Here is a 17,768-nt window from a genome sequence, read left to right on the forward strand (position 1 = left end):
AACATGCCATAAAACTATCCTCTATTTTGTATACGCTATAACTTTTGCACAAACCAATCACACGCTTATTGTGTTTTTTTTTTTTTTACAAAAATATGTAGAAGAATACATATCGGCCTAAACTGAGGGAAAAAAAAATGTTTTTTTTATATATTTTTGGGGGATATTTATTTATAGAAAAAAGTAAAAAATGTGTGTGTTTTTTTTTTTTTGTTGTTTATAGCGCAAAAAATAAAAACCGCAGAGGTGATCAAATACCACCAAAAGAAAGCTCTCTATTTGTGGGGAAAAAAAGGATGCCAATTTTGTTTGGGAGCCACATCTCACGACCATGCAATTGTCAGTTAAAACGACGCAGTGCCGAATCGCAAAAAAAACGCTGTGGTCAGGAAGGTGGTAAATCCTTCCGGGGCTGAAGTGGTTAATGATAGCTTTAAACGTGGACCAAACCATTTCAGTAAGAAAATGTACCAGCAACTTCTCGGCATGTGAAGCTGAAGAAGATCCTTCCCCCACTTGATTCCTCGAAAGAGGAATCGTCAGCCTGTTCACGGTCCCATGAGGGGGATTCATTTTGCCCAGTTCCTCCGTTTGGGGATCCTGGGTGGTAGGAGATCGAATGCGTTTTTCTTCCACTCTGTGAAGACGTGATTAAAGCCACTAATCTTTCCTCTAAGCCTCTCATAGCTGAGGAGAAAACCTGCTCAGTTATATAGACGGGGCTGAAGTGTCAGAAGCAATTGCAGCCCCTGATTGCTTACTCTGACCAGCCTCCTTTAGTACGGAATGGTGTTGCAGAGGGAGGGTCCTTAGGACCTGTGTACGACCCCTTCGTGTCCTTGGTCTTTGCAGCATTTGAACCACCTCCTCTGGTCATAGTGCCAAGCACAATGCAGAGGTACCACCAAAACAATACACCCACCGCTGAGCAATAGTCCATTAAGCTCAGCCTGGGATGTGCCTGGGAATGCATGTGTCGCCAACTCGCATGCCCTCCGTCTGCTCCGTGTCCCTCCTAGCTGTTTGCACCTGAAAAAGGTGCATTTTATAGCTATGCAGCCTGTGTTTTGGATGCTCAATTCATGCCAACGCCGCTAAGCCTTGCCCCTTCCTTCCTCCGACCACCCACCGTGCCCCCCCCCAATCTATTTTAAATTGGAGAGGTTTCCTCTAATCCGTCCTAACCACATGGAGGAGGGCTGAGGGAGGAGGAAGAGGAGGAGAGCTTGCCAAAGCAGGACCGTTGTAATGGCATGGCGGGAGCGGTGCAGCACACCGCTGTCTAGCACCATGCTCCCCCTGCCTGCAGGAAGCTATCCATGTGGGGGGACATTCCTGGAGAAGAACCCCCCCCCCCCCTTTTCCATGATTTTACCTGGAGCTTTGGGCCGGAGAAGTGTGCAGCCTGAGACACAGAGATGAGACTGACAAGCATGGAACCGGTACTTGCTCTTGACAGCCCCCAGTGGTGACTATAGGCATGACAACATTTACTTTAAAGGAGAAATACCCACTAAAATTAGAAAAATTCCTTAGGAATCTCCCTTACCTTATCCAGCTGCAGGGTTCTGTGGTGACCCCTACAGCGGCCCACTCCTGGTTAACCCCTTCACTGCCAGTCACATTTACACAGTAATAAATGCATTTTTAATCGCACTGATCGCTGTATAAATGTGAAAAATCCCAAAATAGCGCCAAAAGTTTCTGTGTCCGCCATAATGTCGCAGTCACAATAAAAATTACTGATTGCCGCCATTACTAGTTAATTTATTTTTTAATAAAAATGCCATAAAACTATCCCCTATTTTTTGTAGACGCTATAACTTTTGCGCAAACCTATCAATAAACGCTTATTGTGATTTTATTTTTTTTTCAAAAAATATGTAGAAGAATATGTATTGGCCTAAACTGAGGGGGGGAAATATTATTTTTTTTATTTTATTTTTTAAATATTTTTGGGGAATATTTATTATAACAAAAAGTAAAAAATATTGCTTTATTTTCAAAATTGTCGCTTTTTTTTTTTTTTTGTTTTGTTAATAGCGCAAAAAATAAAAACCGCAGAGGTGATCCAATACCACCAAAAGAGAGCTCTATTTGTGGGGGGGGGAAAAAGGATGTAAATTTTGTTTGGGAGCCATGTCGCACGACAATTGTCAAAGTGACAAAGTGCTGAATTGCAAAAAAGAGCTCTGGTCTTTGGTCAGCCAAATGGTCCGGGGGTGAAGTTGTTAAATATGCTGTATCTCATAATTTATTCCCATCTTGCAGCAAGTGACAATGTAGACGGCCCCAGGCTGATACTTTTAATATAGAAGCACAGAAAGATCCTGGAGGGAGCCTATTTACTACTTGCACCTCTCCTTTATTCTGTGAAGTATGTAAGCATTGATCTGTGAAAACAAGATTACTTATGCTGCCAAGTGCCAATATCCTTTCTCTTTACTCTTGGATTTCGTTAAGGTCTTTTGCAGTTCTTCAGTGATGTTATAGTACATTTTCTACAATAATACATGTGACCCAAAGGGTTTGGGCTCTGCTGACACTGTAGTGTGTGGCCATGTTGGTGCACCTTGGTGAGCAATCCGGTATATTTAAGATTTTAAAAAACGTTTTATGCTCATTGGGCTCAGTCAGTCCCTCTTCTGTCTACATTTTCAGTTAAACTACAGGTAGCCTGCTAAATCCACATACATATATTTGAACCTGTACTGTGTTGCTTGCAGCATGATATTAAATAACTAACAAAAAACAATAAATTATGCTCAAATATTTATCAATGTGTATAATCACCACCGACAGTCCACTAAATAATCATCAGTGACCCTCCTCTAAATGATACCATGTAACAGTCCTCAAAAATCTTCCACCACCATGCAAGAAGTTATCCACCAAGAACTGTGTATCCTCCTCATGTAAACAGAAGAAGTACAAACTCGCTAGAACTAGATTCTGCCAAAGATTAAGCAGTAAACAGCGTTCAATATGAGCTATTCCCTCTTTCATTCACTCCAGGTCTTGACCAGCACATGAAGATTCTCCACTCATCCACTAGGGGCAGCGGTGCTCACTGGTCACCATGGAAAGCTCACAACCAATGCAGCCAACAGGCATCATAGTGTAGTATTTATTAGAACTCTTTCACTACATACATCTCCAACAATCCCCCCCCGAATAAATGCAAGATGTTTGGTCTATCCAGTGAAAAAAAAAAAGCTGCTTATCCCACTTACATCAACATCTGGTTCCTGTGTGGCGGCACTTTCAATGGTAGATTTAACAGAACAAAAGGAGCAAATAAGGCAAATTCTTAGTGTTTGCATATACTTTAAAACCTTGTGACATAAATGGCAATGTTCTGAATACTATTTGATAGGGAAGGTCTGCAAAATACCATAAAATAAATGATTTGCTGATAACCTGTCTATCCTTTTACATTTTCAAGGGCAAGACGTATAACTGGGATGCAGATACCCAAGGCTGGATACTTGGCTCTTTCTTCTATGGTTACATCATTACCCAGATCCCAGGTGGATATATAGCTGGAAAATTTGGTGGCAAACTGTTGATGGGATTCGGCATACTAGGCACTGCAGTATTTACTCTGTTAACACCAGTGGCTGCAAATTTGGGAGCTGGTTACCTTATAGCAGTTCGAGCCCTTGAAGGACTGGGAGAGGTAATTTTTAATCTGTTGAAACAAATGAAAACAGAGTGTTGCATTGTCCACTAGAAGAACCAAGTCTGTAAATGGAGAAGCAAAAGCAAACAGAACAGTGCTTTGCTCTGGCTGATGAACGAGCATGAAAACATCAGCACTGTATCTCTGCCTTGTCACATTTCCACACATCAGCTAGAGGGAAGCACTTTTCTGTTTTTGGTTGTTCTGAGTACATTTCTATTTAATACAATAAATGCAAGTATTTTGTACTACATCATGGAGTTTTCTATCCGTTTTCTCTCTAACGCTTACCATTGTGGGCTTGGAGTTTGTGTAATTTGCTTTTGGAGATGCAATACTGCCTGAGTGGACAGCGATCCTTCATTAGCTGCATTTAGTACATTCAGACCTTCTTGTCATTGGGGTCTGATTTTTGTGGTAAGCTACTGTAGGCCCCTTTCACATGGGGCAGACTCCACCAAGAGCCGCTCTGCTCAGCGGATGTCTGGTCTGTGTCCTTTCTGCTTATGCACAGTAGACGCAGACACGGCCTGCTCTCTTCTATGGAGCGGTCAGTCCGTTTGCACCCAACTGCCGTCCGATTCGCTACACTGTTGGGGATCCCCCATCTGTCTGTCTTTTTTATTTTTTTATTTTATTGGACTGGATGCCAATGGGTGTCTGTTTTACATCCACTGTTCCATAGAGGACTGACAGGTGAACCCAATCAGTCTGCTCATGTGAAAAGGGCCTAACACTTGTGTGGTGGAAGAAGGAAACGTATTTGATGTGAAGATCACTGCCTGAGTGGATTTTTGTTTTACTTTTTTCAAGCCTGTATTTTACATTTTCTATAAATTTTTATTTATTTTTGTCACGTTTTTCAGTTTGCACAATATTTTATACTTGGTACTTCTAGGAGACAGTGCAAGTCATTGTTTAATTTTTTTTTTTATTGGATATACAGTATGTCTTTATATCAGCAAATTATTCTGTCCTAATTTATAATTGTATTTTTTTTAAAATATATATACTGTATACATTGTTCTTAAACATTGTGTCACAATCACAATATTTGTTTGTCATTAACATGGTTATATCACATAGTTGTATTTTGATACTTACCAATATAACACTTACCGCAGATATTTTAGCTTTTCTCAATTTGATTTTGTTAGAATGTTTGTTTGTTTTCTTTTCGTTTTTGACCACTGTTATGAGCTGAATGTAGGATAGAAATGGCATGCTCACTGTGACCAATGAGTAGTGTGAATTGTACCTGATGTGAAGGATAACAAGTGTTGCCTTTCATTTATGAGCACTGAAGAAATGCAAATGTCTGAAATGCTCTTATTTATATTGGAAGGATTATAAGATATAGCTGGAGGTGAAAGCAAACTAGTCCCTATATTTAGGGAGAATTTAGTCCCTGGAATTCATAAAGACTGGAATAGGCAGATTTTGTCAGAGTGTGTCTCGTGCATTCTAAAATTGGTAAAGAATGCGCCAAATTCATCTACCTGTCTAAAACTTGAACTTGGCTCATGCTGCGTCACTTATAGAATGCATGAGGGACGCACAAAACAAAATCTGCCTGAGCCAGTTGCTTTACCTTCTGCAGGCCAAAAGTGAGTTGGTCTTAGTGACGCAATATAAAAGTGTTACATTGTAGAACTGCTTGAATTTGGTGCACGAGTCGCTGTCAGAACCAAAAGAGTTGCAAATGCTTCATGAATTTGGCCCAATACATCAATGAAATCCCATCCTCCTGTAGTAACACAAGGGAGCCCTAATCTCTAGAAATTCTTTTGTAAGGCCATCTCTGAGCTGCATAGATCAACGCAAGGGCACAGAGAGAAACCAGTTTGTTTTCTATGTGTCCTTATAGCGCGACACTGAAAAACAAAAGTTAGGAAAGAAAGGTAATCTGTGTTTGTTATAAAAAAAAACACAAGTATTTATGCAGTCTAACATGAGCGGGTATTAACAAACCCTTACAATGCATTGGTTTGTGGTATCATTTTGGATTTTAGGGTTGTACCTCAGAATCAAATGTTCCTAGTGATGAAGATTCAGGTAAAAATCTGAAAATGAATATTTTCCCACTTGTGAAAGCCAGAAAATTAGCGTAATGAACCCCTTTGTTAATACAGGAAGGGATGACAAACAGGCTTGCAGTTTTCCCGGAGGCTTAAGCCCCCTAAACACGATCAGAATGTCGTACAAAAAATACACATGCACAAATCTTTTTCGTATGATGCCAGATCAGATGATGATCGAAAACGCAACACAAATACATTAAAACGCACTACATCACTTCCGAATTAGAATTCTGTCTTATGAGAATTTTGGTGACTTTAATAAGCTCTTCAGGTTCAATCTGAGTGAGCATGCAAAAAAAATCCACGATCGTTCGTCAGATAATCTAATGTGTATCAGGCATTAGCTGGTGTGGTCTGCTACAATAATTTCCACCCAGTGCTTGCTATGTAGCGGTAGAACAGTTATTCAGTCCTGGATTTTATGCTAGATGTATCAGGCTGGTTGTAGCGTAACCCTTTTATGTTGGTTGTCAAAGACTGCATATTCATTGCAGTTTTGTATGGTCATACATTTGTATCTGTCAGTAAACCCCAAACCACATTTATATGCAAAGATATCTAAAGCATTTTGCATGTAATACTCATGTATGTCTTTTGTGTGTGTTGGGGAATAATCATAATTCTGTACGTTGTAAAGCCCAACTCCAGGAAATTTAAAAAACCCACTGCAAAAGTTTAACTGCTCGTTTATGTCTAGGGGATTGTAAAAACACTTTAAATTGTCCAAACCTATGTTTAGCAAAATGCACACTCCTATGCTTCTGGAGTGTGTTTTCCTCGCATCCAGTGCAGGGCCATGCCATTTCATCAGTGTTGAGGTCAGGGGCATCCAACCGCCTGAGTGCAGGGAAGAGGCGGCTGTGGGGACCAGTCAGGCAGCATGGTAGAGCCTGTGGGAGTGAAGGATCAGGTAATAAAACTGCTTTACCCACAATCCCTAGATGTAAATCGGTAATTAATCTTTGAATCAGGACTTATATTTTTCAGCTTTAAAGTAAGCTTAAAGTAAAGCAAAATCTGAAGAAAACATGCCAGAAACCTCACTGTGTATAAGTGCAATCGCTACAAAAGACAATCTCCCACAAAATATAAAATGTATACAGAATAAGTGCAATTAATTATTAAACCTTAAAAGGATTATGCGCATATAGTTATATGCCCCTATACTGCTGCCCACACTGTTTTCATATGTGCCAACCAAAATGATATACAAAAGAATGTTTGACATTATTATGGACATGTTTGTATAATTTTTTATTTTTTATTTTTATCGTTTATACATGTACTGCATGGCAGTGTTTTTATATATAATTATTTGTAAACAATTGATTTAATCCAATGTCTCCACAGGGTGTGACTTTCCCAGCCATGCATGCCATGTGGGCTTCCTGGGCGCCCCCTCTTGAGCGCAGCAGATTGTTAAGTCTTTCTTATGCAGGTCAGTATATAAAGATTCAGCCATATTTTTTTTTTCTTAATGACCACAAGTGTCCTGGTTATTGCTAAAACTGTGATGGACCGAGTTAATGCAAGGCCAAAGCTAGACAACTGCATTTACCCACCTAATCGAGGTACGTGTGCATGATCATTTTTTTTTTCCCAGTTATCTTCCAGGGTGGCTTAACAGAGAGGCTCCTCCCACTTAGATCAGGAAACATATGATCCACTTTATAAAAGACCACCCATAGGCCATGGCTCCTCAGTATTATGTATTTCCTCTGATCAGACAGGAACTTTAAGCAAGTTGTTTTATTTTTTTTCTGGCCTATATACTAGGTAGCAGGGGCCTCCTAGTGGCCAGATCCCTCTAACAAGGGCAGTGCTTCTGGGGAGCTGGTTGGCTTGGGTCATCCTGGGCCCCTCTGTTAGGGACTCATGGATGAGTAAGGAGGGACCCCCCCCCCTCTCATGTCCCTGTTTGTATGTACCTTCAGTGTAAGGTGCCTTCTTGGCACGCTACCACCAGGGATGGACTCCTGAGCACATATCCTCCTGCAACCAACAGCGGGCTGGTTTCTCATGCCAGGGAGTAGCCTGCTTTTCCTGGGTCTTCCTGGCTTGTTCAGGAGCGCAGTAGGCCTGTCTCCATGCCTGCTATCTTTTTGTGGCTAAATCCGTCGTGCAGGTGAATGAAGTCCCTTCCGGTGCACAGGCATGAAGGGATGCGGTACCCATTTTGGTACACCCAAGGGGGGTAAATCTAGCCTGTACCGAGTAAAGGAAGGGCAGGCACACTAGCCACAAGGATGGCGCTGGATCCACATTGCAGTCCCGGTTCCTCCACGGCAATATAAATAAAGGGCACTAGCATAAGATGGTGCTGGGATACTTCCTGGACAGTGAACATGGAAGAGCTGGAGACTGCGGATGCAGGTCTGAAGGTGACATCACTTTTTGCTGCAAAGGTAAGAAAAGGTTGGCTAGGGCGCTCCTATAGTCTTTTCTTACCCTCCTGTGGTGGGGGCACAGGGGGATTGTGGGGGTCTTTTTGTTGGTGCACGGGTGTAACCTCCCTCCTAGTTGTAGGGTTGAGTCATATATAGCATCACAGGTCCTGGTGGTGGGTGTTTTTAGGCATGAATTTATGCTATCCACCTGGGTGTTCTTTCCTTTCAGTTTGTACTTCAGTTGAAACACTGGGTTGGTTTGTCCTTTGGACTCTCGATTTTTGTCCTGGAAATAAGCAAAGAAAGCAAGACATATGCTTCTAGGAAGAGATGCCCAGTCCTTACTAGAAAAATGTCTGCTGGTTGGAAAAAGGACATGCGTCAAGATTGCATTGATAACCTGGTCAAGAAAGCAACAAGCCTGCTATTCAAAAATGTCATTGATTCAATGAAAATGGCACATCCGGAGCAAGCGCCAGGGCAGAGGTGACCCCCTGATCAGGGGATGCTAGAGGAGCTGGAAGAAAGCTCAGAGTTGGCTTTGGATTCCAAAGAAGGGGAGTTTAAGAAGGATAAGCCAAATAAAACCCAAAGATTCCGGTTTTCCATAGATGAGACAGATGAGTTATTAAAGGCCATATATGATACCCTGAAGTTGAAGAAGCCAGAAGATAAAGAACTGTCTGTGCATGACCTGTTGTATGCAGGTCTCCAAGCCAAGCAGGCCAGAACCTTTCCGGTTCATGCACTAAAATAAACCATGTTGCAGGAATGGAATGTACCAGAAAAAATTATCTTTCTCCCCCAAAAACCTCAAAAGGAGATTCCCTTTCAAAGAAAAGGATACAAGACTATGGGATAAGTGTCCCAATTTGTACGCTTCACTATCAAAAGTCTCAAAGGGAGCGGAGCTCTCTTTTGAAGATACAGGCTCATTAAAAGCCGATGGACAGAAAAGCCGAAGGTTACTTGAAAATGGCATGGGAGGCCTGTTCAGCTAACTTTAAACCTGCCTTTGCCACTACCTGCATAGCACGTACTGTAGATTTGTGGTTAAAACAGCTCAGCTCACTTCTAGAGTCAGATACTCTTAAAGAGGAGATCCTGGAGGCACTACCAACTTAACAAGGCAGTGGCTTGTATAGCGGACACCTCCACAGAGTCTGAGATTTACATCCAGGGCTACAGCCTTGGTTAACGAGGAATGGAGGGCTATCTGGTTAAAATCCTGGGATTGGGAATACAGTCTCAAAAATTAAGCTCTTTTCTTTTCAGGCAAATTGTTTAGGAAAGAGTTGCATTCGGTACTCAAAAAGCTCAGCCGACAGGAAAAAGGGGATTCCTATCCCCAAAAAGCAGCAACAAATGGAATTTTCGTCCCTTTCAAGGGCCAAGTGACAGCAGCGGGGAAAGATGTCGGCACAACAAAGCTTACGCAAACAGACAGAATCAGAGAAAAGGTAAAAGTATGGCAGTATAGGAGGGGGAAAGGAAAAGGTGGCCCAGTGGGCGGAAGATTGGGGGCTTTCTTCCCACAATGGCAAGCCATTTCCAGCAACAGTTTTTTATTTTGCATCTTATCAATCACGGACACAGAATAGAATTAGTGGGCTGTCCTCAAATTTCGTGCCATAATTTTACCAAAAGAAAATGCAATCTCTTCTTCAAAATATGCTCGAGGAGGACGTGATAAATTACATTCCTCTAAATCAAATGAAGGGTGGATTTTATTCCCACGTCTTCCTCAGGAAAAAGGCGTCTGGCAAATATCAGCTGATTCTAAATCTGAAATGTGTAAACTCTTTTGTCAGATATGAATAGGTAAGTAAAGTTGCGCTACGGACTGCACAGAAAATTGATAGAAGATAGGTTAGAGCTGCCTCTACTTAGAAACCTCAACCCAAAAATTGGGGAGAGGGTACTATGGCTAAAAGTGTAGGAGAGTAGATTGTGGCGCTAAACCCAAAACCTTTTATATTTTATGTATTATGAATACCCAATCCTCAACGAGAAAAAAAAAAAAGGTAAAAATATGAATTATATGTGCTGACTTATGTAATACTATATGTCTAATACATACTCTTACTTAAGTGTATTAGTGCCTAAAATCCCCCAAAAAGTGCCAAAAAAACTGTAAATTATTCATTTCAATCTGAATAAATAGTGGTATAGTTCATATAATAAACATGTGCTAACACAAATGTGCTGGCAAAAACAGAAGTGACCGTCAGACATTGGAAAAATGTCCCATATAGCGGTGAAATAAAGTGACTAATGCAAAAGTGCTGGTGTCTTCAATGAAGAGAACAGCCTTCCCCGGTGTGCTTCTCAGTGTGATGATAATGTGAATGCTCTCACCACAATTCATACCCCAATTGGGGTGGATGGGCTTTCACAGTATAAGCCACTGTGCTGCTATCTGGCGTTTGCTGGTGATGCACTGGGGGATGTTCACTCTTCCGATCCTATTAAACCTCAGTTGATGTATACATTGAAGGAAGAAACATATCCATAGTGTAGTATGTATTTACAATGTGCTTTATTTAAAACGAAAAACCTACTCACATATAGGAAGTAAAAACTTGCTTTGTTTACAATGTCCACCAGCCGCTGCTAGCTGCGAGGAAGATGCACGCAACGTGACCACGCCCTAGGCGTTTCATCAGAGTGACGTCTTCTGGAGTCGCGTAGGGCGTGGTCACGTTGCGTGCATCTTCCTCGCAGCTAGCAGCGGCTGGTGGACATTGTAAACAAAGCAAGTTTTTACTTCCTATATGTGAGTAGATGCACAAGGGGGAAAAAAGCTGGGGGACATGGGGGACAAGGGGACTTTATATGAAATACAACACTCAGGGTTGGCTGAGACATTATAGTATTATAGTATAAATGTTCTGAGGTGACAATGGGCATAAAGCAATAATTCATCGAGTATTTAATTGAAATCAATAGGTAAGATATACAATAAGAAATAATTGATACAAATACAATATATTAATATGTAATTAATTAAATCAATAGTATAATAAATAAAATATGATTAGTATAATATCTCACAATATAATTTTATATCATACAATATATCATAATAATAATAATAATAATAATAAGTATAATAACATAATAAATAATATATCACATAGTAAAAATAAATAGCAGCAGTACACCCAAAATCGACACGACCATGATGAACATATTGTAATAAAAAATAAATGAATACATAAATAAATAAATGTCTCCGCCCTTTAATAGAGCCCATGGTATAAACTATAGATACTGTGATATAGCAGCAAGGCTAAAATCTCGACGCATTTCGTGGACTTATAGCCACTCATCAGGAGCAGCTGGTTAGGAATATCTACAATGAATTATATGCAAAAAGTTAATGGTTTAAAATCAATTGATACAGGAAAGAGAGGGAGCAACACCTATGATCCTAGCCCTTTTACCTGTAGTAATATAATGTGATGGTAGAAACAGGCAAAAAATAATAAGTAGTAACTGGGATTAAATATATCGGGGGATGATAAACCATTGTCCACCCGGGAGCTGAGGTAGTGACGAATGCGGCAGCAGGACAGAGGCATCCAAGGGACAAAAATGAGAAAGGTGTGTAGAAAGGATCCCCCTTCCAATGCAGTGATATTCGATATAGATCATTAGAACATAGAACATAGAACATTTATACTATAATTAATGTCTCAGCCAACCCTGAGTGTTGTATTTCATATAAAGTCCCCTTGTCCCCCATGTCCCCCAGCTTTTTTCCCCCTTGTGCATTTATAGATTAGGGATGGAGACCTTTGTACGGGATGTCCAAGGTCTCATATAAAGTCCCAACATTGTTCTCCTTTTATTTCTATATGTGAGTAGGTTTTTCGTTTCAAATAAAGCACATTGTAAATGCATACTACACTATGGATATGTTTCTTCCTTCAATGTATACATCAACTGAGGTTTAATACGATCGGAAGAGTGAACATCCCCCAGTGCATCACCAGCAAACACCAGATAGCAGCACAGTGGCTTATACTGTGAAAGCCCATCCACCCCAATTGGGGTATGAATTCTGATGAGAGCATTCACATTATCATAACACTGAGAAGCCCATCGGGGAAGGCTGTTCTCTTCATTGAAGACACCAGCACTTTTGCACTAGTCACTTTATTTCACCGCTATATGGGACATTTTTCCAATGTCTGACGGTCACTTCTGTTTTTGCCAGCACATTTGTGTTAGCACATGTTTATTATATGAACTATACCACTATTTATTCAGTTTGAAATTAATAATTTACAGTTTTTTTTGGGGGGATTTTAGGCACTAATACACTTACAGTGCCTTGCGAAAGTATTCGGCCCCCTTGAACTTTTCAACCTTTTGCCACATTTCAGGCTTCAAACATTAAGATATAACATTTTTATTTTTTGTGAAGAATCACCAACAAGTGGCACACAATTGTGAAGTGGAACGAAATCTATTGGATTTTTGAAACTTTTTTTAACTAATAAAAAAATGAAAAGTGGGGTGTGCAAAATTATTCGCCCCCTTGAGTTAATACTTTGTAGAGCCACCTTTTGCTGAGATTACAGCTGCAAGTCGCTTGGGGTATGTCTCTATCAGTTTTGCACATCGAGAGACTGAAATTCTTGCCCATTCTTCCTTGCAAAACAGCTCAAGCTCAGTGAGGTTGGATGGAGAGCATTTGTGAACAGCAGTTTTCAGCTCTTTCCACAGATTCTCGATTGGATTCAGGTCTGGACTTTGACTTGGCCATTCTAATACCTGGATACGTTTATTTGTGAACCATTCCTTTGTAAATTTTGCTGTATGTTTGGGATCATTGGCTTTCTTCTTGGCACTCTTCCATAAAGGCCAGATTTGTGCAGTGTATGACTGATTGTTGTCCTATGGACAGACTCTCCCACCTCAGCTGTAGTTCTCTGCAGTTCATCCAGAGTGATCATGGGCCTCTTGGCTGCATCTCTGATCAGTCTTCTACTTGTCTGAGTTGAAAGTTTAGAGGGACGGCCAAGTCTTGGTAGATTTGCAGTGGTCTGATACTCCCATTTCAAAATGATCACTTGCACAGTTCTCCTTGGGATGTTTAAAGCTTGGGAAATCTTTTTCTATCCAAATCCGGCTTTAAACTTCTCCACAACAGTATTACGGACCTGCCTGGTGTGTTCCTTGCTCTTCATGATGATCTCTGTGCTTTCAACAGAACCCTGAGACGATCACAGAGCAGGTGCATTTATACAGAGACTTGATTACGCACAGGTGCATTCTATTTATCACCATCAGTCGTTTAGGACAACATTGGATCATTCAGAGATCCTCGCTGAACTTCTGGAGTGAGTTTGCTGCACTGAAAGTAAAGGGGCCGAATAATTTTGCACGCACCACTTTTCAGTTTTTTTTATTTGCTAAAAAAGTTTAAATTATCCAATAGATTTCGTTCCACTTCACAATTGTGTCCCACTTGTTGGTGATTCTTCACAAAAAATTAAAATGTTATATCTTTATGTTTGAAGCCTGAAATGTGGCAAAAGGTTGAAAAGTTCAAGGGGGCTGAATACTTTCGCAAGGCACTGTAAGTATGAGTATGTATTATTATTATTATGACACATAGTATTACATAAGTCAGCACATATAATTCATATTTTTCCCTTTGGTTTTTTTTTTTTTTTTTTTTCTCGTTGAGGATTGGGCATTCATAATGCATAAAATATAAAGGTTTCGGGTTTAGCGCCACAATCTACTCTCCTACACTTTTAGCTTTTGTCAGATACAAACGGTTCAAGATGTAGTCTATCTACACCACCAGGGAGTTAACCACAGGAGTTTTAATGGCTTTGTTAGATCTAAGGGACACATCTGCACAAGTTCAAAACCCTGAACTTCCAATTCAACTCTCTGCCATTTGGCCTAGCGTCAGCGCCACACATTTTTACAAAAGGGCTGGAGGAAGCTCTGCAGATCCTGAGGGCAGAGGGGATTCAAATAATCCCGTACTTGGATGATCTGCTGATATTTGCATATTTCGCAAAAGAAGTGGAACAGAACATAAACGGGACCATCATACACCTCCAGCAGCTGGGCTTGCTGGTGAATTGTGAAAAGTCACAGCTAGTCTCTACTCAAAAGATAGCATTCCTAGGGTACACAATAAATTGTACTGTATCCAAAATCTTTCTGATGGAAGAAAAAATCATGACGATAATTAAAAAGGCGAGCAACCTCTGCGCAATGGCGGAGACCTCAATACAAAACATGAGGATTCTCGAATTAATAATGGCGGCCATCCCAGGGGTTCAACGGGCCCAATTGCATGCAAGTTCTGCAGTCCTTTATGCTCTCGATCTGGGATGGGAAGGAGTTTTATTACCCGATGATTTCCCTCAGGAACTTTAAAACTGTCAATCAGGTGGTTGCTAAAGGCAGAAATCTCTTGGCTGGTTGACTTTGGTCACAACACCTTCCCGTGACAGTCATCATGAACGTGAGTGGCCGAGGATGGAGGGCCTACATGGGTGACCAGATGGTATAAGGGGTCTGGCACACCAACTAGCATGCCTTTCTTCCAATGCAAAAGAGCTAAAGGCCGTACAGAAAGCCATTTATACAGCGATCAGAGCCAAAAATAGCCACTGATTACTGTATAAATGTCACTGACAGGGAAGGGGTTAACAAGGGGTTAAATGTGTCCTAGGGAGTTTCTAACTGTGGGGAGATGGGACTGACAGGAAGTAGAAAGAGAAAACTGTTTCCTGATTACTAGAAACAGTAGATCTCTCTCTATTTCCCTAACGGAACAAGGATCTGTCGGTTTACATTGACAGATCCACGTTCTGTCTCTGTGAGGAGCAATCCCAGGTGGCTGGCAGACATTGAATCCACACACATCGGCTCCAGGGACGTGGCGCACGTGTGCACCCGCTACAACATTTTTAAGGAGCTTATATACAATGACTGTGATTCACACAGCCGCGTCAACCTGCCGCAGTGCAACTGCGGTGGGTGGTTGGCAAGTAGTTAAAAAAAAAAAAAAGTGCTGTGGCACCTAATTATAGGTATATCTGCACTTTCTCCTAGTACCCGCTCAAAGTCCCAAAATTACCTGCTGAGCCTGCCAGTAAAGCCTACCTAACTAAGGCAGTGTCCTGTGATTCTGCATTGCTCCTGAATTCAGAACAGTTGTCACTCTCATGTATACCGTGCTGGCTCCCACTACAGTGGGATGAAAACATGCTGGATTGTGGCTATCAGCATTGTCACCCCGGAAGGATTTGCTCCCTTCCTGACCACACTATTTTTTGCAATACGGCACTGCATCACTTTAACTGACAATTGCGTGCTCCTGTGACGTTGTACCCAGACAAAAATGTATGTCCTTTTTTCCCCACAAATAGAGCTTTCTTTTGGTGGTATTTGATCACCTCTGCGTCTTTTTTATTTTTTGCGCTATAAACAAAAAAAGCGTCAATTTTGAAAACTATATTGTACTTTTTGCTATAATAAATATCCCCCCAAAAAAAAGAATTTTAGTCAGATTAGGCCGATATGTAATCTAAATCTTTTTGGTTACAAAAAAAAATCTCAGTACGCTTATATTGATTGGTTTGCGCAACTAGTATTGACGGTAATCTGGGTTTTTTTTTTTTTTTTTTAGAACTAAGACACTTTTTTGGGACCAGGGACATTAATACAGCAATCAGTGCTATAAATAGCCACTTATTACTGTATAAATTTCACTGGCAGGGAAGGGGTTAACACTAGGGGGTTGATCAAGGGGTTAAATGTGTTCCCTATGTGTTCTAACTGTGGGGGGGAATGTGGCTGACTAGAGGAGGAGAGAGATCATTGTTCCTACTTGGTAGGAATACAGGATCTCTGTCTCCTCTCCAATGACAGAAGCAGGATGTGTGTGTTTACACGCAGATCCCAGTTCTCACTCTGACACGAGTGATTGCGGGTGGCCGGCGGTCATCGTCCCTGCCGGGTGCGCGCATTAGCTCCGGGGAAAGCTGCCGGCGGTTGCACGCCTCCTACAGCGTCTTAAAGAGCCGACATACAGCTGCGACAGCTTGCGCAAAAGTGCCAGCCTGCTGCAGTATAACTGTGGCGACTGGTCGGGACGGGGTTAAAGACCATTTTTTCTTTTTTGCTAGAAAATTACTTTGAATTCACAAAAATTATATATGTTTTTCAAAAGCCTTCCAAATTTTTTGGGGGGAAAAATACACTTCAACGAATTGGGGGAAAAAAAAAAATGAAACCGTAAAGTTAGCCCAATTTTTTTTGTATAGTGTGAAAGATGTTACGCCAAGAAATCATGAGAGAACTGTCATTTTTATTCCAAGCAAAAAAAAATTGTGATTCTCCAGAATGGCGCAGCTCTATCTTGAAATAGTGAAACTGATGAATTTGCAGATTTATTGGTTATGCACTTTGTATTGTGTGGATTATGTGTATTTTATTGAGTATGTATTTATTTTATTAGGTCCGTTTCATTAAAGCATAAGTTCCCCCTTTTTTTTTTTTTTTTTTTTTTTTTTTTTTTTTTACATTTTAGCTCCCTATGTACCAATTTACTATTAATGCACCTCTGTTGCAGAAAAATACAAGCTTCCTTTATTTTAATAACAAGGCCTTAACCTAGCCCTGGCTATATTTCTTAGAAAGATTCAGCGACTTCCTGGTATATAGATTTGGGATGTAGAAAATGGTAAGACACAGGAAAGAGTTTTACCAGCTGACCTCATTAGCGCGCACACAGCCTTCAACCATGAACTATATTTGTACAGCATCCCTCTACTCCTGAGTTTGCCTGGCTTGTCAATGTAGGTTGCCAAAGCTGCTATGTTTGCATGCTAAATTCTCTGAGGCTGTGGGTTGGACACCCCTGATGCAGTGCAAAGACCAGCCTGATTGGATAGATGGTGTCCCCGCCTATTCCATCGTTTTGGTAAAGTTATGACCACCTTTATACACCTAAAATGAACTAGTTACGCTTTCAGTGCCATTACTTAACAACACAGAAACAAACACAAATTTTGGCAAGTGAAAAAATAGGTGACAAATGCAGCTTATCGCACAGTAAAAAAAAGTGCAACTCGCACCATGCCAAAATGTCCCATGCCATGTGTGTAGGACAGTCCACTGAAATCAATAGGCCCCTATGTGTGTCACAAGAAAAACTAGCCAAAAAATGTGCCCCATTCACAAGGTGTGAATGGGGCCTGAAAGTGAAACTGATGTGTTTACACAAGAACAATGAGGCTCCATTCAAATCTGTTTCCAAACGCATGGCAAACCGAACAGAAAATGTGCTCTTTGCAGTGTGTTTAACCACTTCAGCCCCGGACCAATAAACAGCCTAAGGACCAGAGGTCTTTTTTTACAATTTCGCACTGCACTGCTTTAACTGGTAATTGCGCGGTCATGCAATGTTGTACCCAAACGAAATTTGCGTCCTTTTCTTCCCACAAATAGAGCTTTCTTTTGATGGTATTTGATTGCCTCTGCGATTTCTTTATTTTTTGCGATATAAATGGAAAGACCGAAAATTTTGAGGAAAAAATGATATTTTTTCTACTTTTTGTTATAAGAAAAATCGAA

At 40.8% G+C, this 17,768-nt stretch overlaps 1 protein-coding gene across 1 annotated transcript in view; it reads left to right on the plus strand.

Annotated features, from left to right (window-relative positions):
- Positions 1 to 17,768, plus strand: part of SLC17A5 (solute carrier family 17 member 5) — an 80,307-nt gene that overhangs the window by 36,728 nt on the left and 25,811 nt on the right. Inside the window, exons 3-4 of the mRNA XM_077487382.1 lie at positions 3,446 to 3,679; positions 7,114 to 7,201. Of these exons, the coding sequence (XP_077343508.1) occupies positions 3,446 to 3,679; positions 7,114 to 7,201 (322 nt within the window). The remainder of the gene's footprint in view (positions 1 to 3,445; positions 3,680 to 7,113; positions 7,202 to 17,768) is intronic.

This window comes from Lithobates pipiens, unplaced genomic scaffold, assembly GCF_037356315.1.
Source record: "Lithobates pipiens isolate NorthernLeopardFrog02 unplaced genomic scaffold, aLitPip1_a1.2 Scaffold_18, whole genome shotgun sequence".
Taxonomy (NCBI): Eukaryota; Metazoa; Chordata; class Amphibia; order Anura; family Ranidae; genus Lithobates; species Lithobates pipiens.